General features: G+C 39.9%; 1 protein-coding gene across 2 annotated transcripts in view; it reads left to right on the top strand.

The window, feature by feature from the left end:
- The window catches only part of PLPP3 (phospholipid phosphatase 3), an 83,498-nt gene that overhangs the window by 52,028 nt on the left and 6,208 nt on the right, over window positions 1-25,262 (top strand). For both annotated transcript variants that reach the window (XM_063427643.1, XM_063427644.1), the window contains exon 5: window positions 11,983-12,159. In XM_063427643.1, coding sequence (XP_063283713.1) covers window positions 11,983-12,159 — 177 coding nt within the window. The remainder of the gene's footprint in view (window positions 1-11,982; window positions 12,160-25,262) is intronic.

Below are 25,262 nucleotides of genomic sequence, written 5' to 3'. Positions count from 1 at the left end.
ATCTGTATCTGGGAATGGGATAAAAGGTCTGAGTGGATACTGTTACTATCAGATTACAGGAGGCCACATACTCTGATTGCGATCTGTGCCCATTGTTTTGTGTTGTATCTGTGAGACAGTTGACAGTTAGCTGATAATTCAGGCATCCAGTAGACCCTGGTAGTAAGTAAACATTGATCCAGATTGCTGATGTGAACACAGCTCTTGGGGGCTGTTGGATGAAACAATCATTGCTTATTTCATGTGCATACTCAGATATGTTTGTATAGTTTGTATAATGCAAAGGGTCACTGTCATTTTTCATCAAACATATTAAAGCAATCTTGGTTTATTATTATTGGCATTTATATAGTGCCAACAAATACTGCAGCGCTTTGCAATATTATAGGAGGTTTGACTTAGTGGTTGATCCTTACATTACAGATTGTGTTTGGTAGTTGCTGTGTTTGATCCTTACAGTGACGGTAGTTCTTGGTAGTTGCCTTGTTGCTTACATTACAGATTGTGTTTGGTAGTTCCTGTGTTTGATCCTTACAGTGACGGTAGTTCTTGGTAGTTGCCTTGTTGCTTACATTACAGATTGTGTTTGGTAGTTGCTGTGTTTGATCCTTACAGTGACGGTAGTTCTTGGTAGTTGCCTTGTTGCTTACATTACAGATTGTGTTTGGTAGTTCCTGTGTTTGATCCTTACAGTGACGGTAGTTCTTGGTAGTTGCCTTGCTGCTTACATTACAGATTGTGTTTGGTAGTTGCTGTGTTTGATCCTTACAGTGACGGTAGTTCTTGGTAGTTGCCTTGTTGCTTACATTACAGATTGTGTTTGGTAGTTGCTGTGTTTGATCCTTACAGTGACGGTAGTTCTTGGTAGTTGCCTTGTTGCTTACATTACAGATTGTGTTTGGTAGTTGCTGTGTTTGATCCTTACAGTGACGGTAGTTCTTGGTAGTTGCCTTGTTTCTTGCTTACATTACAGATTGTGTTTGGTAGTTGCTGTGTTTGATCCTTACAGTGACGGTAGTTCTTGGTAGTCGCCTTGTTTGTTGCTTACATTACAGATTGTGTTTGGTAGTTGCTGTGTTTGATCCTTACAGTGACGGTAGTTCTTGGTAGTTGCCTTGTTGCTTATATTACAGATTGTGTTTGGTAGTTGCTGTGTTTGATCCTTACAGTGACGGTAGTTCTTGGTAGTTGCCTTGTTGCTTACATTACAGATTGTGTTTGGTAGTTGCTGTGTTTGATCCTTACAGTGACGGTAGTTCTTGGTAGTTGCCTTGTTGCTTACATTACAGATTGTGTTTGGTAGTTGCTGTGTTTGATCCTTACAGTGACGGTAGTTCTTGGTAGTTGCCTTGTTGCTTACATTACAGATTGTGTTTGGTAGTTGCTGTGTTTGATCCTTACAGTGACGGTAGTTCTTGGTAGTTGCCTTGTTTGTTGCTTACATTACAGATTGTGTTTGGTAGTTGCTGTGTTTGATCCTTACAGTGACGGTAGTTCTTGGTAGTTGCCGTGTTTCTTGCTTACATTACAGATTGTGTTTGGTAGTTGCTGTGTTTGATCCTTACAGTGACGGTAGTTCTTGGTAGTTGCCTTGTTGCTTACATTACAGATTGTGTTTGGTAGTTGCTGTGTTTGATCCTTACAGTGACGGTAGTTCTTGGTAGTTGCCTTGTTTCTTGCTTACATTACAGATTGTGTTTGGTAGTTGCTGTGTTTGATCCTTACAGTGACGGTAGTTCTTGGTAGTTGCCTTGTTGCTTACATTACAGATTGTGTTTGGTAGTTGCTGTGTTTGATCCTTACAGTGATGGTAGTTCTTGGTAGTTGCCTTGTTGCTTACATTACAGATTGTGTTTGGTAGTTGCTGTGTTTGATCCTTACAGTGACGGTAGTTCTTGGTAGTTGCCGTGTTTCTTGCTTACATTACAGATTGTGTTTGGTAGTTGCTGTGTTTGATCCTTACAGTGACGGTAGTTCTTGGTAGTTGCCTTGTTTTTTGCTTACATTACAGATTGTGTTTGGTAGTTGCTGTGTTTGATCCTTACAGTGACGGTAGTTCTTGGTAGTCGCCTTGTTTCTTGCTTACATTACAGATTGTGTTTGGTAGTTGCTGTGTTTGATCCTTACAGTGACGGTAGTTCTTGGTAGTTGCCGTGTTTCTTGCTTACATTACAGATTGTGTTTGGTAGTTGCTGTGTTTGATCCTTACAGTGACGGTAGTTCTTGGTAGTTGCCTTGTTTTTTGCTTACATTACAGATTGTGTTTGGTAGTTGCTGTGTTTGATCCTTACAGTGACGGAAGTTCTTGGTAGTCACCTTGTTTGTTGCTTACATTACAGATTGTGTTTGGTAGTTGCTGTGTTTGATCCTTACAGTGACGGTAGTTCTTGGTAGTTGCCTTGTTGCTTACATTACAGATTGTGTTTGGTAGTTGCTGTGTTTGATCCTTACAGTGACGGAAGTTCTTGGTAGTCACCTTGTTTGTTGCTTACATTACAGATTGTGTTTGGTAGTTGCTGTGTTTGATCCTTACAGTGACGGTAGTTCTTGGTAGTTGCCTTGTTTCTTGCTTACATTACAGATTGTGTTTGGTAGTTGCTGTGTTTGATCCTTACAGTGACGGTAGTTCTTGGTAGTCGCCTTGTTTGTTGCTTACATTACAGATTGTGTTTGGTAGTTGCTGTGTTTGATCCTTACAGTGACGGTAGTTCTCGGTAGTTGCCTTGTTTGTTGCTTACATTACAGATTGTGTTTGGTAGTTGCTGTGTTTGATCCTTACAGTGACGGTAGTTCTTGGTAGTTGCCTTGTTGCTTACATTACAGATTGTGTTTGGTAGTTGCTGTGTTTGATCCTTACAGTGACGGTAGTTCTTGGTAGTTGCCGTGTTTCTTGCTTACATCACAGATTGTGTTTGGTAGTTCCTGTGTTTGATCCTTACAGTGATGGTAGTTCTTGGTAGTTGCCTTGTTGCTTACATTACAGATTGTGTTTGGTAGTTGCTGTGTTTGATCCTTACAGTGACGGTAGTTCTTGGTAGTTGCCTTGTTGCTTACATTACAGATTGTGTTTGGTAGTTGCTGTGTTTGATCCTTACAGTGACGGTAGTTCTTGGTAGTTGCCTTGTTTCTTGCTTACATTACAGATTGTGTTTGGTAGTTGCTGTGTTTGATCCTTACAGTGACGGTAGTTCTTGGTAGTTGCCTTGTTTCTTGCTTACATTACAGATTGTGTTTGGTAGTTGCTGTGTTTGATCCTTACAGTGACGGTAGTTCTTGGTAGTTGCCTTGTTGCTTACATTACAGATTGTGTTTGGTAGTTGCTGTGTTTGATCCTTACAGTGACGGTAGTTCTTGGTAGTTGCCTTGTTTCTTGCTTACATTACAGATTGTGTTTGGTAGTTGCTGTGTTTGATCCTTACAGTGACGGTAGTTCTTGGTAGTCGCCTTGTTTGTTGCTTACATTACAGATTGTGTTTGGTAGTTGCTGTGTTTGATCCTTACAGTGACGGTAGTTCTTGGTAGTTGCCTTGTTTCTTACATTACAGATTGTGTTTGGTAGTTGCTGTGTTTGATCCTTACAGTGACGGTAGTTCTTGGTAGTTGCCTTGTTGCTTACATTACAGATTGTGTTTGGTAGTTGCTGTGTTTGATCCTTACAGTGACGGTAGTTCTTGGTAGTTGCCTTGTTGCTTACATTACAGATTGTGTTTGGTAGTTGCTGTGTTTGATCCTTACAGTGACGGTAGTTCTTGGTAGTTGCCTTGTTGCTTATATTACAGATTGTGTTTGGTAGTTGCTGTGTTTGATCCTTACAGTGACGGTAGTTCTTGGTAGTTGCCTTGTTGCTTACATTACAGATTGTGTTTGGTAGTTGCTGTGTTTGATCCTTACAGTGACGGTAGTTCTTGGTAGTTGCCTTGTTGCTTACATTACAGATTGTGTTTGGTAGTTGCTGTGTTTGATCCTTACAGTGACGGTAGTTCTTGGTAGTTGCCTTGTTGCTTACATTACAGATTGTGTTTGGTAGTTGCTGTGTTTGATCCTTACAGTGACGGTAGTTCTTGGTAGTTGCCTTGTTTGTTGCTTACATTACAGATTGTGTTTGGTAGTTGCTGTGTTTGATCCTTACAGTGACGGTAGTTCTTGGTAGTTGCCGTGTTTCTTGCTTACATTACAGATTGTGTTTGGTAGTTGCTGTGTTTGATCCTTACAGTGACGGTAGTTCTTGGTAGTTGCCTTGTTGCTTACATTACAGATTGTGTTTGGTAGTTGCTGTGTTTGATCCTTACAGTGACGGTAGTTCTTGGTAGTTGCCTTGTTTCTTGCTTACATTACAGATTGTGTTTGGTAGTTGCTGTGTTTGATCCTTACAGTGACGGTAGTTCTTGGTAGTTGCCTTGTTGCTTACATTACAGATTGTGTTTGGTAGTTGCTGTGTTTGATCCTTACAGTGACGGTAGTTCTTGGTAGTTGCCTTGTTTCTTGCTTACATTACAGATTGTGTTTGGTAGTTGCTGTGTTTGATCCTTACAGTGACGGTAGTTCTTGGTAGTTGCCTTGTTTCTTGCTTACATTACAGATTGTGTTTGGTAGTTGCTGTGTTTGATCCTTACAGTGACGGTAGTTCTTGGTAGTTGCCTTGTTGCTTACATTACAGATTGTGTTTGGTAGTTGCTGTGTTTGATCCTTACAGTGACGGTAGTTCTTGGTAGTTGCCTTGTTTCTTGCCTACATTACAGATTGTGTTTGGTAGTTGCTGTGTTTGATCCTTACAGTGACGGTAGTTCTTGGTAGTTGCCTTGTTGCTTACATTACAGATTGTGTTTGGTAGTTCCTGTGTTTGATCCTTACAGTGACGGTAGTTCTTGGTAGTCGCCTTGTTTTTTGCTTACATTACAGATTGTGTTTGGTAGTTGCTGTGTTTGATCCTTACAGTGACGGTAGTTCTTGGTAGTTGCCGTGTTTCTTGCTTACATTACAGATTGTGTTTGGTAGTTGCTGTGTTTGATCCTTACAGTGACGGTAGTTCTTGGTAGTTGCCTTGTTTTTTGCTTACATTACAGATTGTGTTTGGTAGTTGCTGTGTTTGATCCTTACAGTGACGATAGTTCTTGGTAGTTGCCTTGTTTGTTGCTTACATTACAGATTGTGTTTGGTAGTTCCTGTGTTTGATCCTTACAGTGACGGTAGTTCTTGGTAGTTGCCTTGTTGCTTACATTACAGATTGTGTTTGGTAGTTGCTGTGTTTGATCCTTACAGTGACGGTAGTTCTTGGTAGTTGCCTTGTTGCTTACATTACAGATTGTGTTTGGTAGTTGCTGTGTTTGATCCTTACAGTGATGGTAGTTCTTGGTAGTTGCCTTGTTGCTTACATTACAGATTGTGTTTGGTAGTTGCTGTGTTTGATCCTTACAGTGACGGTAGTTCTTGGTAGTTGCCGTGTTTCTTGCTTACATTACAGATTGTGTTTGGTAGTTGCTGTGTTTGATCCTTACAGTGACGGTAGTTCTTGGTAGTTGCCTTGTTTCTTACATTACAGATTGTGTTTGGTAGTTGCTGTGTTTGATCCTTACAGTGACGGTAGTTCTTGGTAGTTGTCTTGTTTGTTGCTTACATTACAGATTGTGTTTGGTAGTTGCTGTGTTTGATCCTTACAGTGACGGTAGTTCTTGGTAGTTGCCTTGTTTGTTGCTTACATTACAGATTGTGTTTGGTAGTTGCTGTGTTTGATCCTTACAGTGACGGTAGTTCTTGGTAGTTGCCTTGTTGCTTACATTACAGATTGTGTTTGGTAGTTGCTGTGTTTGATCCTTACAGTGACGGTAGTTCTTGGTAGTTGCCTTGTTGCTTACATTACAGATTGTGTTTGGTAGTTGCTGTGTTTGATCCTTACAGTGACGGTAGTTCTTGGTAGTCGCCTTGTTTGTTGCTTACATTACAGATTGTGTTTGGTAGTTGCTGTGTTTGATCCTTACAGTGACGGTAGTTCTTGGTAGTTGCCTTGTTGCTTACATTACAGATTGTGTTTGGTAGTTGCTGTGTTTGATCCTTACAGTGACGGTAGTTCTTGGTAGTTGCCTTGTTGCTTACATTACAGATTGTGTTTGGTAGTTGCTGTGTTTGATCCTTACAGTGACGGTAGTTCTTGGTAGTTGCCTTGTTGCTTACATTACAGATTGTGTTTGGTAGTTGCTGTGTTTGATCCTTACAGTGGCGGTAGTTCTTGGTAGTTGCCTTGTTGCTTACATTACAGATTGTGTTTGGTAGTTGCTGTGTTTGATCCTTACAGTGACGGTAGTTCTTGGTAGTTGCCTTGTTTCTTGCTTACATTACAGATTGTGTTTGGTAGTTGCTGTGTTTGATCCTTACAGTGACGGTAGTTCTTGGTAGTTGCCTTGTTGCTTACATTACAGATTGTGTTTGGTAGTTGCTGTGTTTGATCCTTACAGTGACGGTAGTTCTTGGTAGTTGCCTTGTTGCTTACATTACAGATTGTGTTTGGTAGTTGCTGTGTTTGATCCTTACAGTGGCGGTAGTTCTTGGTAGTTGCCTTGCTGCTTACATTACAGATTGTGTTTGGTAGTTGCTGTGTTTGATCCTTACAGTGACGGTAGTTCTTGGTAGTTGCCTTGTTGCTTACATTACAGATTGTGTTTGGTAGTTGCTGTGTTTGATCCTTACAGTGACGGTAGTTCTTGGTAGTTGCCTTGTTGCTTACATTACAGATTGTGTTTGGTAGTTGCTGTGTTTGATCCTTACAGTGACGGTAGTTCTTGGTAGTTGCCTTGTTTGTTGCTTACATTACAGATTGTGTTTGGTAGTTGCTGTGTTTGATCCTTACAGTGACGGTAGTTCTTGGTAGTTGCCTTGTTGCTTACATTACAGATTGTGTTTGGTAGTTGCTGTGTTTGATCCTTACAGTGACGGTAGTTCTTGGTAGTTGCCTTGTTGCTTACATTACAGATTGTGTTTGGTAGTTGCTGTGTTTGATCCTTACAGTGACGGTAGTTCTTGGTAGTTGCCTTGTTGCTTACATTACAGATTGTGTTTGGTAGTTGCTGTGTTTGATCCTTACAGTGACGGTAGTTCTTGGTAGTTGCCTTGTTGCTTACATTACAGATTGTGTTTGGTAGTTGCTGTGTTTGATCCTTACAGTGACGGTAGTTCTTGGTAGTTGCCTTGTTGCTTACATTACAGATTGTGTTTGGTAGTTGCTGTGTTTGATCCTTACAGTGACGGTAGTTCTTGGTAGTTGCCTTGTTTCTTGCTTACATTACAGATTGTGTTTGGTAGTTGCTGTGTTTGATCCTTACAGTGACGGTAGTTCTTGGTAGTCGCCTTGTTTGTTGCTTACATTACAGATTGTGTTTGGTAGTTGCTGTGTTTGATCCTTACAGTGACGGTAGTTCTTGGTAGTTGCCTTGTTTGTTACATTACAGATTGTGTTTGGTAGTTGCTGTGTTTGATCCTTACAGTGACGGTAGTTCTTGGTAGTTGCCTTGTTGCTTACATTACAGATTGTGTTTGGTAGTTGCTGTGTTTGATCCTTACAGTGACGGTAGTTCTTGGTAGTTGCCTTGTTGCTTACATTACAGATTGTGTTTGGTAGTTGCTGTGTTTGATCCTTACAGTGACGGTAGTTCTTGGTAGTTGCCTTGTTGCTTACATTACAGATTGTGTTTGGTAGTTGCTGTGTTTGATCCTTACAGTGACGGTAGTTCTTGGTAGTTGCCTTGTTGCTTACATTACAGATTGTGTTTGGTAGTTGCTGTGTTTGATCCTTACAGTGACGGTAGTTCTTGGTAGTCGCCTTGTTTGTTGCTTACATTACAGATTGTGTTTGGTAGTTGCTGTGTTTGATCCTTACAGTGACGGTAGTTCTTGGTAGTTGCCTTGTTGCTTACATTACAGATTGTGTTTGGTAGTTGCTGTGTTTGATCCTTACAGTGACGGTAGTTCTTGGTAGTCGCCTTGTTTCTTGCTTACATTACAGATTGTGTTTGGTAGTTGCTGTGTTTGATCCTTACAGTGACGGTAGTTCTTGGTAGTCGCCTTGTTTCTTGCTTACATTACAGATTGTGTTTGGTAGTTGCTGTGTTTGATCCTTACAGTGATGGGAGTTCTCGGTAGTTGTCTCTGACGTATTTGAGTCACTTTACGTTTTCTATAACTTGCACAAACCCAGATGGCCTTTGAGTTAGCGATGACGACATCCCTTCCAGGTCAGAGGTGAATCCTGGGGAAACCAAGTGGTCATTGAAACCAGACATAATAAAATTATCTTATCTCATTAATAACGAAAACTCAGTCCATCATAGAATGCAATTAACTGTTTCAAACCCATATGGGATGGCTGCCACCCTTCTTTACTTCCCCCTGGCCGTCAGAGGGTTATATGATTGGTTTTGTAGTGAGTCTTCTAATTTATATAATTGATAATATTGTAACCAATATAATCAATGATACTCAATTCACAGTGAATTCCCCACATTTAGAATGAAACGGTTTGTTTTTGTAGAATTGACTGGATGTCAGTCAGTAAAATATACATTATTTCGAAATGTATTCGCTGCCAGCGAATGAAATCACTATTTCATTGAAAAGCTGAATAAGTCCTTTTATAGACTTTCCTGCATGACGATGTTTAAACGGGACATTCTATCTGGAGAAACCGTTTTTATTGTTACAATACACGGTGTAGATACGATTCTACAGTAAAATTGTGTCTACTGATTTAAATAAAGCGATTTTCCATAGTTACATAGTTACATAGCTGAAGAGACTTGCGTCCATCAAGTTCAGCCTTCCTCACATTTGTTTTTGCTGTTGATCCAAAAGAAAGCAAAACACCCAGTCTGAAGCGCTTCCAATTTTGCAACAAACTAGGAAACAATTCCTTCTTGACCCCAAAATAGCAGTCAGATGTCTCCTTGGACCAAGCAGCTATTACCCCACTAATTAGAAATGATATCCCTGTATGTTATGTTTATCCAATTGCAGTTTAAACATCTGTATGGACTCTGATAAAACCACCTCTTCAGGCAGATAATTCCATATCCTTATTGCACTTACTGTAAAAAAAACCTTTCTTTGCCTTAGATTTAATCTCCTAATCTTTTCCAGTCTCAATGCGTGATAAATAAAATACACCTGTATAAAATTCGTATTAATAGGGGCTTCTATTTCTCATCCCTTGAACCTAAAACGCAGATTAGGATTAAAAGAAATGTCCGTTCCCATAAAACTGTCTGTCAAGTTGGAGTGCTTTAGGGGTTAACTGAAGACCTGCTCTGTCTTATTGTGTAAAGGAGTTGAATTAAAAAGAAAATGCTATTCATGAATCCTTTCGTTCCAGCGTCCTAGCTGTAGTTTAAAACAGACGGCAGTGCTTCCCATAGAGGAGACTGTCTCAGCGAGAAAAAAGAGAAGTGCAGGGAATGAACTGTCTGTCTGTATGTCTGTCGTGTGTGTGTGTGCGTCTTTGTGTCTCTGTGTGTACGTGTGCATTTGTGTGTAAGCGTGTGTACGTGTGCATTTGTGTGTAAGCGTGTGCAGTTGTGTGTCTCTGTGTGGGTAAGCGTGTGCAGTTGTGTGTCTCTGTGTGGGTAAGCGTGTGCAGTTGTGTGTCTCTGTGTGGGTAAGCGTGTGCAGTTGTGTGTCTCTGCATGTGCACTGACAGAGAGAGTGACAGTACCATGTGCTGGGTATGTGACATACACCACCTCGCTGTGCTAAGTTCAGAGTGTGAAAAGGGTGCAGAGCCAAGATAACTTCTCCAATCATATTACAGCCCCCTATACGCTGTACAGAGAGCTACCGTAATAATATTCCTTTATGTGGCCTTATTGCCTTATTAGGTATGTTGATCACTGAAAAGACCACTTTACGTAGACTTTCATCCATTTCTTATTCCTCGTCAATCATTCGAATACAGTGGCGTGTGGGGGGGGGGAACAATGGAATATTTTATTATATACGGCTGTAAGTGGCCGAGAGAATCCTTTTCCTGCCAGCTTCTGCATATTGTGCACGTTTCCTGGTCTATATAAAACAATTTAAAAATATAGCTGCAACCTGGAGCGGCGAGCGGCCAGACCTGGCCTTAAACTTCCTTCCTTGTACTCAGGAAGGGAGGTCAGTCTCTGCCCCACTCCTCCCCGCCAGCCTGCTTTCTGTTTTACTGCCCCTCCTGTCGTCCTGCTTACCTCGCTTCCCACAGGACCCTACAGGAAGGGAGGGCTGGAGGTTAATTTGAGAACAACCACAATAACCTGGGTCTCTCTTAGCATCGGCCTAAACAATGTCCCAAATAAAACCTATTTGGTGAATAAACCCCAGTGTCTTTGTAGCTACAGCTTTAGGGTCCCTGTATCCATTGGTGATTGCACGGTAACGTTCTGGGTCTTTTCACAGCAGATCTTAATGGTTATTTGATTTGAACATATTCAAGTCAGTTGTTCTCCAACACTCCAAAGCTACAAAGTAAAATCTGCGCTCCATCTTTGGTAGCGACATCCCTTTAATGTGGACATTAATAAACACGCAAAATAACTATTTATTGATATGATTTAATTTTTAAAAACAATGTATTATGATATAAGCCATTTCTCTCTGACGTTGTTATTCTTAAAGAGATACTATAGTCACCAAAACAACGTTAACTTAATGAAGCCATTTTGGTGTATAGATCATGCCCCAGAAGTTTCACTGCTGAATTCTCTGTAATTTAGGAGTTTAATCACTTTTGTTTTTATTTATGTAGCCCTAGTCACACAGAGAAAATGCAGTGTTTATATTACAGCCTAGTGATAACTTCACTGGCCACTCCTCAGATGGCTGCTAGAGGTGCTTCCTGGGGCAGTGCTGCACAGTGTGACTGACATTCAGTGTTTACATTGCAGCCTAGTGATACCTCCACTGGCCACTCCTCAGATGGCTGCTAGAAGTGCTTCCTGGGGCAGTGCTGCACAGTGTGACTGACATTCAGTGCCTCCACCCTCTGCATGCAGACACTGAATCTCCTCATAGAGATGTATTGATTCCTTGGCTGATTCATTAGAATTCACAGTCTCAGGCAATTCGATGATTTTCTATGGGAAAGTATGTAATTGACTGAGATCATCACTTTTTCGAAGTGGGTCGGGTGCACTTGAAATAAAGTGAGTTTTACGGCTGTTTAGAGGGTCAGGGGGGCTAAGTAGTTTTTTTTTTTAGTAATATAGGTTCAGAAATGCACATTGTATTCCTGAGATTATTATATTGTTTCAATAAACAAGTAGATTGTGGAGCTCTGTTATACACTCCGACACACTAACAATATGGAGCTCCAAGAGACGTTAACTGATAAAAGAGGGATTGGGGCCCAAACAAAGCGCTGTCGCTCCTAATAGGAATCTATTAAAGGAACACGGCTTGCTGAAGTGCTTTATTGGTTAACCTAATGGCCCCTTTAGCTTATTTTATAAAATCATCACTTTTATAAACCATCTTTGTATTACCTTCCAGGTATCAGATGGACAGAAGGGTTTACATTGAAGGTTTCCTATGTCTGACCTCTGACCTGGAAGTGATTCACTGTCAATGTCGATATGGGGTTGGCGGGCAGGAATCTAAACACAAATAGGAACCCAAGAAAAGAAAAACGTTACCTGCGCTCTCTCCTTAATCCCTATGTATATTTAGACAAATGGAGGTCATTTAGTTGCTCCAATGGCCATTGGAGGGAATGCCCGCCTGCCAACGTCAAGGCAGACCCCCCTAAGCGGGTCCTAACACTGACCCTTCAGCCTGCTTCCTTTAGCTTCAAATAGGAAACAAATAGGAACCCTCCGATAAATAATATATAAATATTCATTCTAATTGGAGCGTTCCTTTCCTGTCCAGAAGTTGCCGTTGATGCAGTGTGAATCTCGTCCACGTTGTGACGATGTATCCGGGAGCTGACAGCACTCTCTCTAACACACCTTTCATTTTCCTTCACAGTTTTACTTACAGGCAAGGTTCACGTGGAGAGGAGCCCGCCTCTTGCGTCCCCTCTTACAGTTCACTCTGCTCATGATGTCATTCTACACTGGACTGTCCCGTGTTTCCGATCACAAGCACCATCCCTCCGACGTACTGGCTGGATTTGTGCAAGGTGCCGTGGTGGCTTATTGCATAGTAAGTATGGAAAGGTTACACGCACCCTGAGTTAGAGAGCCCATGGTCCTTAGTGCTATACGTAGGTGGATGTTTAATATGTGTTATACTATACCTGAGTTAGAGAGCCCATGGTCCTTAGTGCTATACGTAGGTGGATGTTTAATATGTGTTATACTATACCTGAGTTAGAGAGCCCATGGTCCTTAGTGCTATACGTAGGTGGATGTTTAATATATGTTATACTATCCCTGAGTTAGAGAGCCCATGGTCCTTAGTGCTATACGTAGGTGGATGTTTAATATGTGTTATACTATACCCGAGTTAGAGAGCCCATGGTCCTTAGTGCTATACGTAGGTGGATGTTTAATATATGTTATACTATACCTGAGTTAGAGAGCCCATGATCCTTAGTGCTATACGTAGGTGGATGTTTAATATGTGTTATACTATACCTGAGTTAGAGAGCCCATGGTCCTTAGTGCTATACGTAGGTGGATGTTTAATATGTGTTATACTATACCTGAGTTAGAGAGCCCATGATCCTTAGTGCTATACGTAGGTGGATGTTTAATATGTGTTATACTATACCTGAGTTAGAGAGCCCATGACCCTTAGTGCTATACGTAGGTGGATGTTTAATATGTGTTATACTATACCTGAGTTAGAGAGCCCATGATCCTTAGTGCTATACGTAGGTGGATGTTTAATATGTGTTATACTATACCTGAGTTAGACAGCCCATGGTCCTTAGTGTTATACGTAGGTGGATGTTTAATATATGTTATACTATACCTGAGTTAGAGAGCCCATGATCCTTAGTGCTATACGTAGGTGGATGTTTCATATGTGTTATACTATACCTGAGTTAGAGAGCCCATGACCCTTAGTGCTATACGTAGGTGGATGTTTAATATGTGTTATACTATACCTGAGTTAGAGAGCCCATGGTCCTTAGTGTTATACGTAGGTGGATGTTTAATATGTGTTATACTATACCTGAGTTAGAGAGCCCATGACCCTTAGTGCTATACGTAGGTGGATGTTTAATATGTGTTATACTATACCTGAGTTAGAGAGCCCATGGTCCTTAGTGCTATACGTAGGTGGATGTTTAATATGTGTTATACTATACCTGAGTTAGAGAGCCCATGGTCCTTAGTGCTATACGTAGGTGGATGTTTAATATATGTTATACTATACCTGAGTTAGAGAGACCATGGTCCTTAGTGCTATACGTAGGTGGATGTTTAATATGTGTTATACTATACCTGAGTTAGAGAGCCCATGGTCCTTAGTGCTATACGTAGGTGGATGTTTAATATGTGTTATACTATACCTGAGTTAGAGAGCCCATGGTCCTTAGTGCTATACGTAGGTGGATGTTTAATATATGTTATACTATACCTGAGTTAGAGAGACCATGGTCCTTAGTGCTATACGTAGGTGGATGTTTAATATGTGTTATACTATACCTGAGTTAGAGAGCCCATGGTCCTTAGTGTTATACGTAGGTGGATGTTTAATATGTGTTATACTATACCTGAGTTAGAGAGCCCATGGTCCTTAGTGCTATACGTAGGTGGATGTTTAATATGTGTTATACTATACCTGAGTTAGAGAGCCCATGGTCCTTAGTGCTATACGTAGGTGGATGTTTAATATGTGTTATACTATACCTGAGTTAGAGAGCCCATGGTCCTTAGTGCTATACGTAGGTGGATGTTTAATATGTGTTATACTATACCTGAGTTAGAGAGCCCATGATCCTTAGTGCTATACGTAGGTGGATGTTTAATATGTGTTATACTATACCTGAGTTAGAGAGCCCATGGTCCTTAGTGCTATACGTAGGTGGATGTTTAATATGTGTTATACTATACCCGAGTTAGAGAGCCCATGGTCCTTAGTGCTATACGTAGGTGGATGTTTAATATATGTTATACTATACCTGAGTTAGAGAGCCCATGATCCTTAGTGCTATACGTAGGTGGATGTTTAATATGTGTTATACTATACCTGAGTTAGAGAGCCCATGGTCCTTAGTGCTATACGTAGGTGGATGTTTAATATGTGTTATACTATACCTGAGTTAGAGAGCCCATGACCCTTAGTGCTATACGTAGGTGGATGTTTAATATATGTTATACTATACCTGAGTTAGAGAGCCCATGACCCTTAGTGCTATACGTAGGTGGATGTTTAATATGTGTTATACTATACCTGAGTTAGAGAGCCCATGGTCCTTAGTGCTATACGTAGGTGGATGTTTAATATGTGTTATACTATACCTGAGTTAGAGAGCCCATGATCCTTAGTGCTATACGTAGGTGGATGTTTAATATGTGTTATACTATACCTGAGTTAGAGAGCCCATGACCCTTAGTGCTATACGTAGGTGGATGTTTAATATGTGTTATACTATACCTGAGTTAGAGAGCCCATGATCCTTAGTGCTATACGTAGGTGGATGTTTAATATGTGTTATACTATACCTGAGTTAGAGAGCCCATGGTCCTTAGTGCTATACGTAGGTGGATGTTTAATATGTGTTATACTATACCTGAGTTAGAGAGCCCATGGTCCTTAGTGCTATACGTAGGTGGATGTTTAATATGTGTTATACTATACCTGAGTTAGAGAGCCCATGATCCTTAGTGCTATACGTAGGTGGATGTTTAATATGTGTTATACTATACCTGAGTTAGAGAGCCCATGGTCCTTAGTGCTATACGTAGGTGGATGTTTAATATATGTTATACTATACCTGAGTTAGAGAGCCCATGGTCCTTAGTGCTATACGTAGGTGGATGTTTAATATGTGTTATACTATACCTGAGTTAGAGAGCCCATGACCCTTAGTGCTATACGTAGGTGGATGTTTAATATGTGTTATACTATACCTGAGTTAGAGAGCCCATGGTCCTTAGTGCTATACGTAGGTGGATGTTTAATATGTGTTATACTATACCTGAGTTAGAGAGCCCATGATCCTTAGTGCTATACGTAGGTGGATGTTTAATATATGTTATACTATACCTGAGTTAGAGAGCCCATGGTCCTTAGTGCTATACGTAGGTGGATGTTTAATATGTGTTATACTATACCTGAGTTAGAGAGCCCATGATCCTTAGTGCTATACGTAGGTGGATGTTTAATATGTGTTATACTATACCTGAGTTAGAGAGCCCATGATCCTTAGTGCTATACGTAGGTGGATGTTTAATATGTGTTATACTATACCTGAGTTAGAGAGCCCATGACCCTTAGTTCTATACGTAGGTGGATGTTTAATATATGTTATACTATACCTGAGTTAGAGAGCCCATGACCGTTAGTGCTATACGTAGGTGGATGTTTAATATATATTATACTATACCTGAGTTAGAGAGCCCATGGTCCTTAGTGCTATACGTAGGTGGATGTTTAATATGTGTTATACTATACCTGAGTTAGAGAGCCCATGGTCCTTAGTGCTATACGTAGGTGGATGTTTAATATGTGTTATACTATACCTGAGTTAGAGAGCCCATGGTCCTTAGTGCTATACGTAGGTGGATGTTTAATATGTGTTATACTATACCCGAGTTAGAGAGCCCATGGTCCTTAGTGCTATACGTAGGTGGATGTTTAATATATGTTATACTATACCTGAGTTAGAGAGCCCATGATCCTTAGTGCTATACGTAGGTGGATGTTTAATATGTGTTATACTATACCTGAGTTAGAGAGCCCATGGTCCTTAGTGCTATACGTAGGTGGATGTTTAATATGTGTTATACTATACCTGAGTTAGAGAGCCCATGATCCTTAGTGCTATACGTAGGTGGATGTTTAATATGTGTTATACTATACCTGAGTTAGAGAGCCCATGACCCTTAGTGCTATACGTAGGTGGATGTTTAATATGTGTTATACTATACCTGAGTTAGAGAGCCCATGGTCCTTAGTGCTATACGTAGGTGGATGTTTAATATGTGTTATACTATATCTGAGTTAGAGAGCCCATGATCCTTAGTGCTATACGTAGGTGGATGTTTAATATGTGTTATACTATACCTGAGTTAGAGAGCCCATGGTCCTTAGTGTTATACGTAGGTGGATGTTTAATATGTGTTATACTATACCTGAGTTAGAGAGCCCATAGTCCTTAGTGCTATACGTAGGTGGATGTTTAATATGTGTTATACTATACCTGAGTTAGAGAGCCCATGGTCCTTAGTGCTATACGTAGGTGAATGTTTAATATGTGTTATACTATACCTGAGTTAGAGAGCCCATGGTCCTTAGTGCTATACGTAGGTGGATGTTTAATATGTGTTATACTATACCTGAGTTAGAGAGCCCATGACCCTTAGTGCTATACGTAGGTGGATGTTTAATATATGTTATACTATACCTGAGTTAGAGATCCCATGGTCCTTAGTGTTATACGTAGGTGGATGTTTAATATGTGTTATACTATACCTGAGTTAGAGAGCCCATGGTCCTTAGTGCTATACGTAGGTGGATGTTTAATATGTGTTATACTATACCTGAGTTAGAGAGCCCATGGTCCTTAGTGCTATACGTAGGTGGATGTTTAATATGTGTTATACTATACCTGAGTTAGAGATCCCATGGTCCTTAGTGTTATACGTAGGTGGATGTTTAATATGTGTTATACTATACCTGAGTTAGAGAGCCCATGGTCCTTAGTGTTATACGTAGGTGGATGTTTAATATATGTTATACTATACCTGAGTTAGAGAGCCCATGATCCTTAGTGCTATACGTAGGTGGATGTTTAATATGTGTTATACTATACCTGAGTTAGAGAGCCCATGGTCCTTAGTGCTATACGTAGGTGGATGTTTAATATGTGTTATACTATACCTGAGTTAGAGAGCCCATGATCCTTAGTGCTATACGTAGGTGGATGTTTAATATGTGTTATACTATACCTGAGTTAGAGAGCCCATGGTCCTTAGTGCTATACGTAGGTGGATGTTTAATATATGTTATACTATACCCGAGTTAGAGAGCCCATGGTCCTTAGTGCTATACGTAGGTGGATGTTTAATATGTGTTATACTATACCTGAGTTAGAGAGCCCATGGTCCTTAGTGCTATACGTAGGTGGATGTTTAATATGTGTTATACTATACCTGAGTTAGACAGCCCATGGTCCTTAGTGCTATACGTAGGTGGATGTTTAATATATGTTGTACTATACCTGAGTTAGAGAGCCCATGGTCCTTAGTGCTATACGTAGGTGGATGTTTAATATATGTTATACTATACCTGAGTTAGAGAGCCCATGATCCTTAGTGCTATACGTAGGTGGATGTTTAATATGTGTTATACTATACCTGAGTTAGAGAGCCCATGGTCCTTAGTGCTATACGTAGGTGGATGTTTAATATATGTTATACTATACCTGAGTTAGAGAGCCCATGGTCCTTAGTGCTATACGTAGGTGGATGTTTAATATGTGTTATACTATACCTGAGTTAGACAGCCCATGGTCCTTAGTGCTATACGTAGGTGGATGTTTAATATATGTTATACTATACCTGAGTTAGAGAGCCCATGGTCCTTAGTGCTATACGTAGGTGGATGTTTAATATATGTTATACTATACCTGAGTTAGAGAGCCCATGACCCTTAGTGCTATACGTAGGTGGATGTTTAATATGTGTTATACTATACCTGAGTTAGAGAGCCCATGGTCCTTAGTGCTATACGTAGGTGGATGTTTAATATGTGTTATACTATACCTGAGTTAGAGAGCCCATGGTCCTTAGTGCTATACGTAGGTGGATGTTTAATATGTGTTATACTATACCTGAGTTAGAGAGCCCATGATCCTTAGTGCTATACGTAGGTGGATGTTTAATATGTGTTATACTATACCTGAGTTAGAGAGCCCATGATCCTTAGTGCTATACGTAGGTGGATGTTTAATATGTGTTATACTATACCTGAGTTAGAGAGCCCATGACCCTTAGTGCTATACGTAGGTGGATGTTTAATATATGTTATACTATACCTGAGTTAGAGAGCCCATGACCCTTAGTGCTATACGTAGGTGGATGTTTAATATATATTATACTATACCTGAGTTAGAGAGCCCATGGTCCTTAGTGCTATACGTAGGTGGATGTTTAATATGTGTTATACTATACCTGAGTTAGAGAGCCCATGGTCCTTAGTGCTATACGTAGGTGGATGTTTAATATGTGTTATACTATACCTGAGTTAGAGAGCCCATGGTCCTTAGTGCTATACGTAGGTGGATGTTTAATATGTGTTATACTATACCCGAGTTAGAGAGCCCATGGTCCTTAGTGCTATACGTAGGTGGATGTTTAATATATGTTATACTATACCTGAGTTAGAGAGCCCATGATCCTTAGTGCTATACGTAGGTGGATGTTTAATATGTGTTATACTATACCTGAGTTAGAGAGCCCATGGTCCTTAGTGCTATACGTAGGTGGATGTTTAATATGTGTTATACTATACCTGAGTTAGAGAGCCCATGATCCTTAGTGCTATACGTAGGTGGATGTTTAATATGTGTTATACTATACCTGAGTTAGAGAGCCCATGACCCTTAGTGCTATACGTAGGTGGATGTTTAATATGTGTTATACTATACCTGAGTTAGAGAGCCCATGGTCCTTAGTGCTATACGTAGGTGGATGTTTAATATGTGTTATACTATATCTGAGTTAGAGAGCCCATGATCCTTAGTGCTATACGTAGGTGGATGTTTAATATGTGTTATACTATACCTGAGTTAGAGAGCCCATGGTCCTTAGTGTTATACGTAGGTGGATGTTTAATATGTGTTATACTATACCTGAGTTAGAGAGCCCATAGTCCTTAGTGCTATACGTAGGTGGATGTTTAATATGTGTTATACTATACCTGAGTTAGAGAGCCCATGGTCCTTAGTGCTATACGTAGGTGAATGTTTAATATGTGTTATACTATACCTGAGTTAGAGAGCCCATGGTCCTTAGTGCTATACGTAGGTGGATGTTTAATATGTGTTATACTATACCTGAGTTAGAGAGCCCATGACCCTTAGTGCTATACGTAGGTGGATGTTTAATATATGTTATACTATACCTGAGTTAGAGATCCCATGGTCCTTAGTGTTATACGTAGGTGGATGTTTAATATGTGTTATACTATACCTGAGTTAGAGAGCCCATGGTCCTTAGTGCTATACGTAGGTGGATGTTTAATATGTGTTATACTATACCTGAGTTAGAGAGCCCATGGTCCTTAGTGCTATACGTAGGTGGATGTTTAATATGTGTTATACTATACCTGAGTTAGAGATCCCATGGTCCTTAGTGTTATACGTAGGTGGATGTTTAATATGTGTTATACTATACCTGAGTTAGAGAGCCCATGGTCCTTAGTGTTATACGTAGGTGGATGTTTAATATATGTTATACTATACCTGAGTTAGAGAGCCCATGATCCTTAGTGCTATACGTAGGTGGATGTTTAATATGTGTTATACTATACCTGAGTTAGAGAGCCCATGGTCCTTAGTGCTATACGTAGGTGGATGTTTAATATGTGTTATACTATACCTGAGTTAGAGAGCCCATGATCCTTAGTGCTATACGTAGGTGGATGTTTAATATGTGTTATACTATACCTGAGTTAGAGAGCCCATGGTCCTTAGTGCTATACGTAGGTGGATGTTTAATATATGTTATACTATACCCGAGTTAGAGAGCCCATGGTCCTTAGTGCTATACGTAGGTGGATGTTTAATATGTGTTATACTATACCTGAGTTAGAGAGCCCATGGTCCTTAGTGCTATACGTAGGTGGATGTTTAATATGTGTTATACTATACCTGAGTTAGACAGCCCATGGTCCTTAGTGCTATACGTAGGTGGATGTTTAATATATGTTATACTATACCTGAGTTAGAGAGCCCATGGTCCTTAGTGCTATACGTAGGTGGATGTTTAATATATGTTATACTATACCTGAGTTAGAGAGCCCATGATCCTTAGTGCTATACGTAGGTGGATGTTTAATATGTGTTATACTATACCTGAGTTAGAGAGCCCATGGTCCTTAGTGCTATACGTAGGTGGATGTTTAATATATGTTATACTATACCTGAGTTAGAGAGCCCATGGTCCTTAGTGCTATACGTAGGTGGATGTTTAATATGTGTTATACTATACCTGAGTTAGACAGCCCATGGTCCTTAGTGCTATACGTAGGTGGATGTTTAATATATGTTATACTATACCTGAGTTAGAGAGCCCATGGTCCTTAGTGCTATACGTAGGTGGATGTTTAATATATGTTATACTATACCTGAGTTAGAGAGCCCATGACCCTTAGTGCTATACGTAGGTGGATGTTTAATATGTGTTATACTATACCTGAGTTAGAGAGCCCATGGTCCTTAGTGCTATACGTAGGTGGATGTTTAATATGTGTTATACTATACCTGAGTTAGAGAGCCCATGGTCCTTAGTGCTATACGTAGGTGGATGTTTAATATGTGTTATACTATACCTGAGTTAGAGAGCCCATGATCCTTAGTGCTATACGTAGGTGGATGTTTAATATGTGTTATACTATACCTGAGTTAGAGAGCCCATGGTCCTTAGTGCTATACGTAGGTGGATGTTTAATATGTGTTATACTATACCCGAGTTAGAGAGCCCATGGTCCTTAGTGCTATACGTAGGTGGATGTTTAATATATGTTATACTATACCTGAGTTAGAGAGCCCATGATCCTTAGTGCTATACGTAGGTGGATGTTTAATATGTGTTATACTATACCTGAGTTAGAGAGCCCATGGTCCTTAGTGCTATACGTAGGTGGATGTTTAATATGTGTTATACTATACCTGAGTTAGAGAGCCCATGACCCTTAGTGCTATACGTAGGTGGATGTTTAATATATGTTATACTATACCTGAGTTAGAGAGCCCATGACCCTTAGTGCTATACGTAGGTGGATGTTTAATATGTGTTATACTATACCTGAGTTAGAGAGCCCATGGTCCTTAGTGCTATACGTAGGTGGATGTTTAATATGTGTTATACTATACCTGAGTTAGAGAGCCCATGATCCTTAGTGCTATACGTAGGTGGATGTTTAATATGTGTTATACTATACCTGAGTTAGAGAGCCCATGACCCTTAGTGCTATACGTAGGTGGATGTTTAATATGTGTTATACTATACCTGAGTTAGAGAGCCCATGATCCTTAGTGCTATACGTAGGTGGATGTTTAATATGTGTTATACTATACCTGAGTTAGAGAGCCCATGGTCCTTAGTGCTATACGTAGGTGGATGTTTAATATGTGTTATACTATACCTGAGTTAGAGAGCCCATGGTCCTTAGTGCTATACGTAGGTGGATGTTTAATATGTGTTATACTATACCTGAGTTAGAGAGCCCATGATCCTTAGTGCTATACGTAGGTGGATGTTTAATATGTGTTATACTATACCTGAGTTAGAGAGCCCATGGTCCTTAGTGCTATACGTAGGTGGATGTTTAATATATGTTATACTATACCTGAGTTAGAGAGCCCATGGTCCTTAGTGCTATACGTAGGTGGATGTTTAATATGTGTTATACTATACCTGAGTTAGAGAGCCCATGACCCTTAGTGCTATACGTAGGTGGATGTTTAATATGTGTTATACTATACCTGAGTTAGAGAGCCCATGGTCCTTAGTGCTATACGTAGGTGGATGTTTAATATGTGTTATACTATACCTGAGTTAGAGAGCCCATGATCCTTAGTGCTATACGTAGGTGGATGTTTAATATATGTTATACTATACCTGAGTTAGAGAGCCCATGGTCCTTAGTGCTATACGTAGGTGGATGTTTAATATGTGTTATACTATACCTGAGTTAGAGAGCCCATGATCCTTAGTGCTATACGTAGGTGGATGTTTAATATGTGTTATACTATACCTGAGTTAGAGAGCCCATGATCCTTAGTGCTATACGTAGGTGGATGTTTAATATGTGTTATACTATACCTGAGTTAGAGAGCCCATGACCCTTAGTGCTATACGTAGGTGGATGTTTAATATATGTTATACTATACCTGAGTTAGAGAGCCCATGACCCTTAGTGCTATACGTAGGTGGATGTTTAATATATATTATACTATACCTGAGTTAGAGAGCCCATGGTCCTTAGTGCTATACGTAGGTGGATGTTTAATATGTGTTATACTATACCTGAGTTAGAGAGCCCATGGTCCTTAGTGCTATACGTAGGTGGATGTTTAATATGTGTTATACTATACCTGAGTTAGAGAGCCCATGGTCCTTAGTGCTATACGTAGGTGGATGTTTAATATGTGTTATACTATACCCGAGTTAGAGAGCCCATGGTCCTTAGTGCTATACGTAGGTGGATGTTTAATATATGTTATACTATACCTGAGTTAGAGAGCCCATGATCCTTAGTGCTATACGTAGGTGGATGTTTAATATGTGTTATACTATACCTGAGTTAGAGAGCCCATGGTCCTTAGTGCTATACGTAGGTGGATGTTTAATATGTGTTATACTATACCTGAGTTAGAGAGCCCATGATCCTTAGTGCTATACGTAGGTGGATGTTTAATATGTGTTATACTATACCTGAGTTAGAGAGCCCATGACCCTTAGTGCTATACGTAGGTGGATGTTTAATATGTGTTATACTATACCTGAGTTAGAGAGCCCATGGTCCTTAGTGCTATACGTAGGTGGATGTTTAATATGTGTTATACTATATCTGAGTTAGAGAGCCCATGATCCTTAGTGCTATACGTAGGTGGATGTTTAATATGTGTTATACTATACCTGAGTTAGAGAGCCCATGGTCCTTAGTGTTATACGTAGGTGGATGTTTAATATGTGTTATACTATACCTGAGTTAGAGAGCCCATAGTCCTTAGTGCTATACGTAGGTGGATGTTTAATATGTGTTATACTATACCTGAGTTAGAGAGCCCATGGTCCTTAGTGCTATACGTAGGTGAATGTTTAATATGTGTTATACTATACCTGAGTTAGAGAGCCCATGGTCCTTAGTGCTATACGTAGGTGGATGTTTAATATGTGTTATACTATACCTGAGTTAGAGAGCCCATGACCCTTAGTGCTATACGTAGGTGGATGTTTAATATATGTTATACTATACCTGAGTTAGAGATCCCATGGTCCTTAGTGTTATACGTAGGTGGATGTTTAATATGTGTTATACTATACCTGAGTTAGAGAGCCCATGGTCCTTAGTGCTATACGTAGGTGGATGTTTAATATGTGTTATACTATACCTGAGTTAGAGAGCCCATGGTCCTTAGTGCTATACGTAGGTGGATGTTTAATATGTGTTATACTATACCTGAGTTAGAGATCCCATGGTCCTTAGTGTTATACGTAGGTGGATGTTTAATATGTGTTATACTATACCTGAGTTAGAGAGCCCATGGTCCTTAGTGTTATACGTAGGTGGATGTTTAATATATGTTATACTATACCTGAGTTAGAGAGCCCATGATCCTTAGTGCTATACGTAGGTGGATGTTTAATATGTGTTATACTATACCTGAGTTAGAGAGCCCATGGTCCTTAGTGCTATACGTAGGTGGATGTTTAATATGTGTTATACTATACCTGAGTTAGAGAGCCCATGATCCTTAGTGCTATACGTAGGTGGATGTTTAATATGTGTTATACTATACCTGAGTTAGAGAGCCCATGGTCCTTAGTGCTATACGTAGGTGGATGTTTAATATGTGTTATACTATACCTGAGTTAGAGAGCCCATGATCCTTAGTGCTATACGTAGGTGGATGTTTAATATGTGTTATACTATACCTGAGTTAGAGAGCCCATGGTCCTTAGTGCTATACGTAGGTGGATGTTTAATATGTGTTATACTATACCCGAGTTAGAGAGCCCATGGTCCTTAGTGCTATACGTAGGTGGATGTTTAATATATGTTATACTATACCTGAGTTAGAGAGCCCATGATCCTTAGTGCTATACGTAGGTGGATGTTTAATATGTGTTATACTATACCTGAGTTAGAGAGCCCATGGTCCTTAGTGCTATACGTAGGTGGATGTTTAATATGTGTTATACTATACCTGAGTTAGAGAGCCCATGACCCTTAGTGCTATACGTAGGTGGATGTTTAATATATGTTATACTATACCTGAGTTAGAGAGCCCATGACCCTTAGTGCTATACGTAGGTGGATGTTTAATATGTGTTATACTATACCTGAGTTAGAGAGCCCATGGTCCTTAGTGCTATACGTAGGTGGATGTTTAATATGTGTTATACTATACCTGAGTTAGAGAGCCCATGATCCTTAGTGCTATACGTAGGTGGATGTTTAATATGTGTTATACTATACCTGAGTTAGAGAGCCCATGACCCTTAGTGCTATACGTAGGTGGATGTTTAATATGTGTTATACTATACCTGAGTTAGAGAGCCCATGATCCTTAGTGCTATACGTAGGTGGATGTTTAATATGTGTTATACTATACCTGAGTTAGAGAGCCCATGGTCCTTAGTGCTATACGTAGGTGGATGTTTAATATGTGTTATACTATACCTGAGTTAGAGAGCCCATGGTCCTTAGTGCTATACGTAGGTGGATGTTTAATATGTGTTATACTATACCTGAGTTAGAGAGCCCATGATCCTTAGTGCTATACGTAGGTGGATGTTTAATATGTGTTATACTATACCTGAGTTAGAGATCCCATGGTCCTTAGTGCTATACGTAGGTGGATGTTTAATATATGTTATACTATACCTGAGTTAGAGAGCCCATGGTCCTTAGTGCTATACGTAGGTGGATGTTTAATATGTGTTATACTATACCTGAGTTAGAGAGCCCATGGTCCTTAGTGCTATACGTAGGTGGATGTTTAATATGTGTTATACTATACCTGAGTTAGAGATCCCATGGTCCTTAGTGTTATACGTAGGTGGATGTTTAATATGTGTTATACTATACCTGAGTTAGAGAGCCCATGGTCCTTAGTGTTATACGTAGGTGGATGTTTAATATATGTTATACTATACCTGAGTTAGAGAGCCCATGAT

This window comes from Pelobates fuscus, chromosome 7, assembly GCF_036172605.1.
Source record: "Pelobates fuscus isolate aPelFus1 chromosome 7, aPelFus1.pri, whole genome shotgun sequence".
Lineage (NCBI taxonomy): Eukaryota > Metazoa > Chordata > Amphibia > Anura > Pelobatidae > Pelobates > Pelobates fuscus.
The sequence above is the reverse complement of the archived record's forward strand: the minus strand, read 5'-3'. Positions and strand labels throughout refer to the sequence as shown.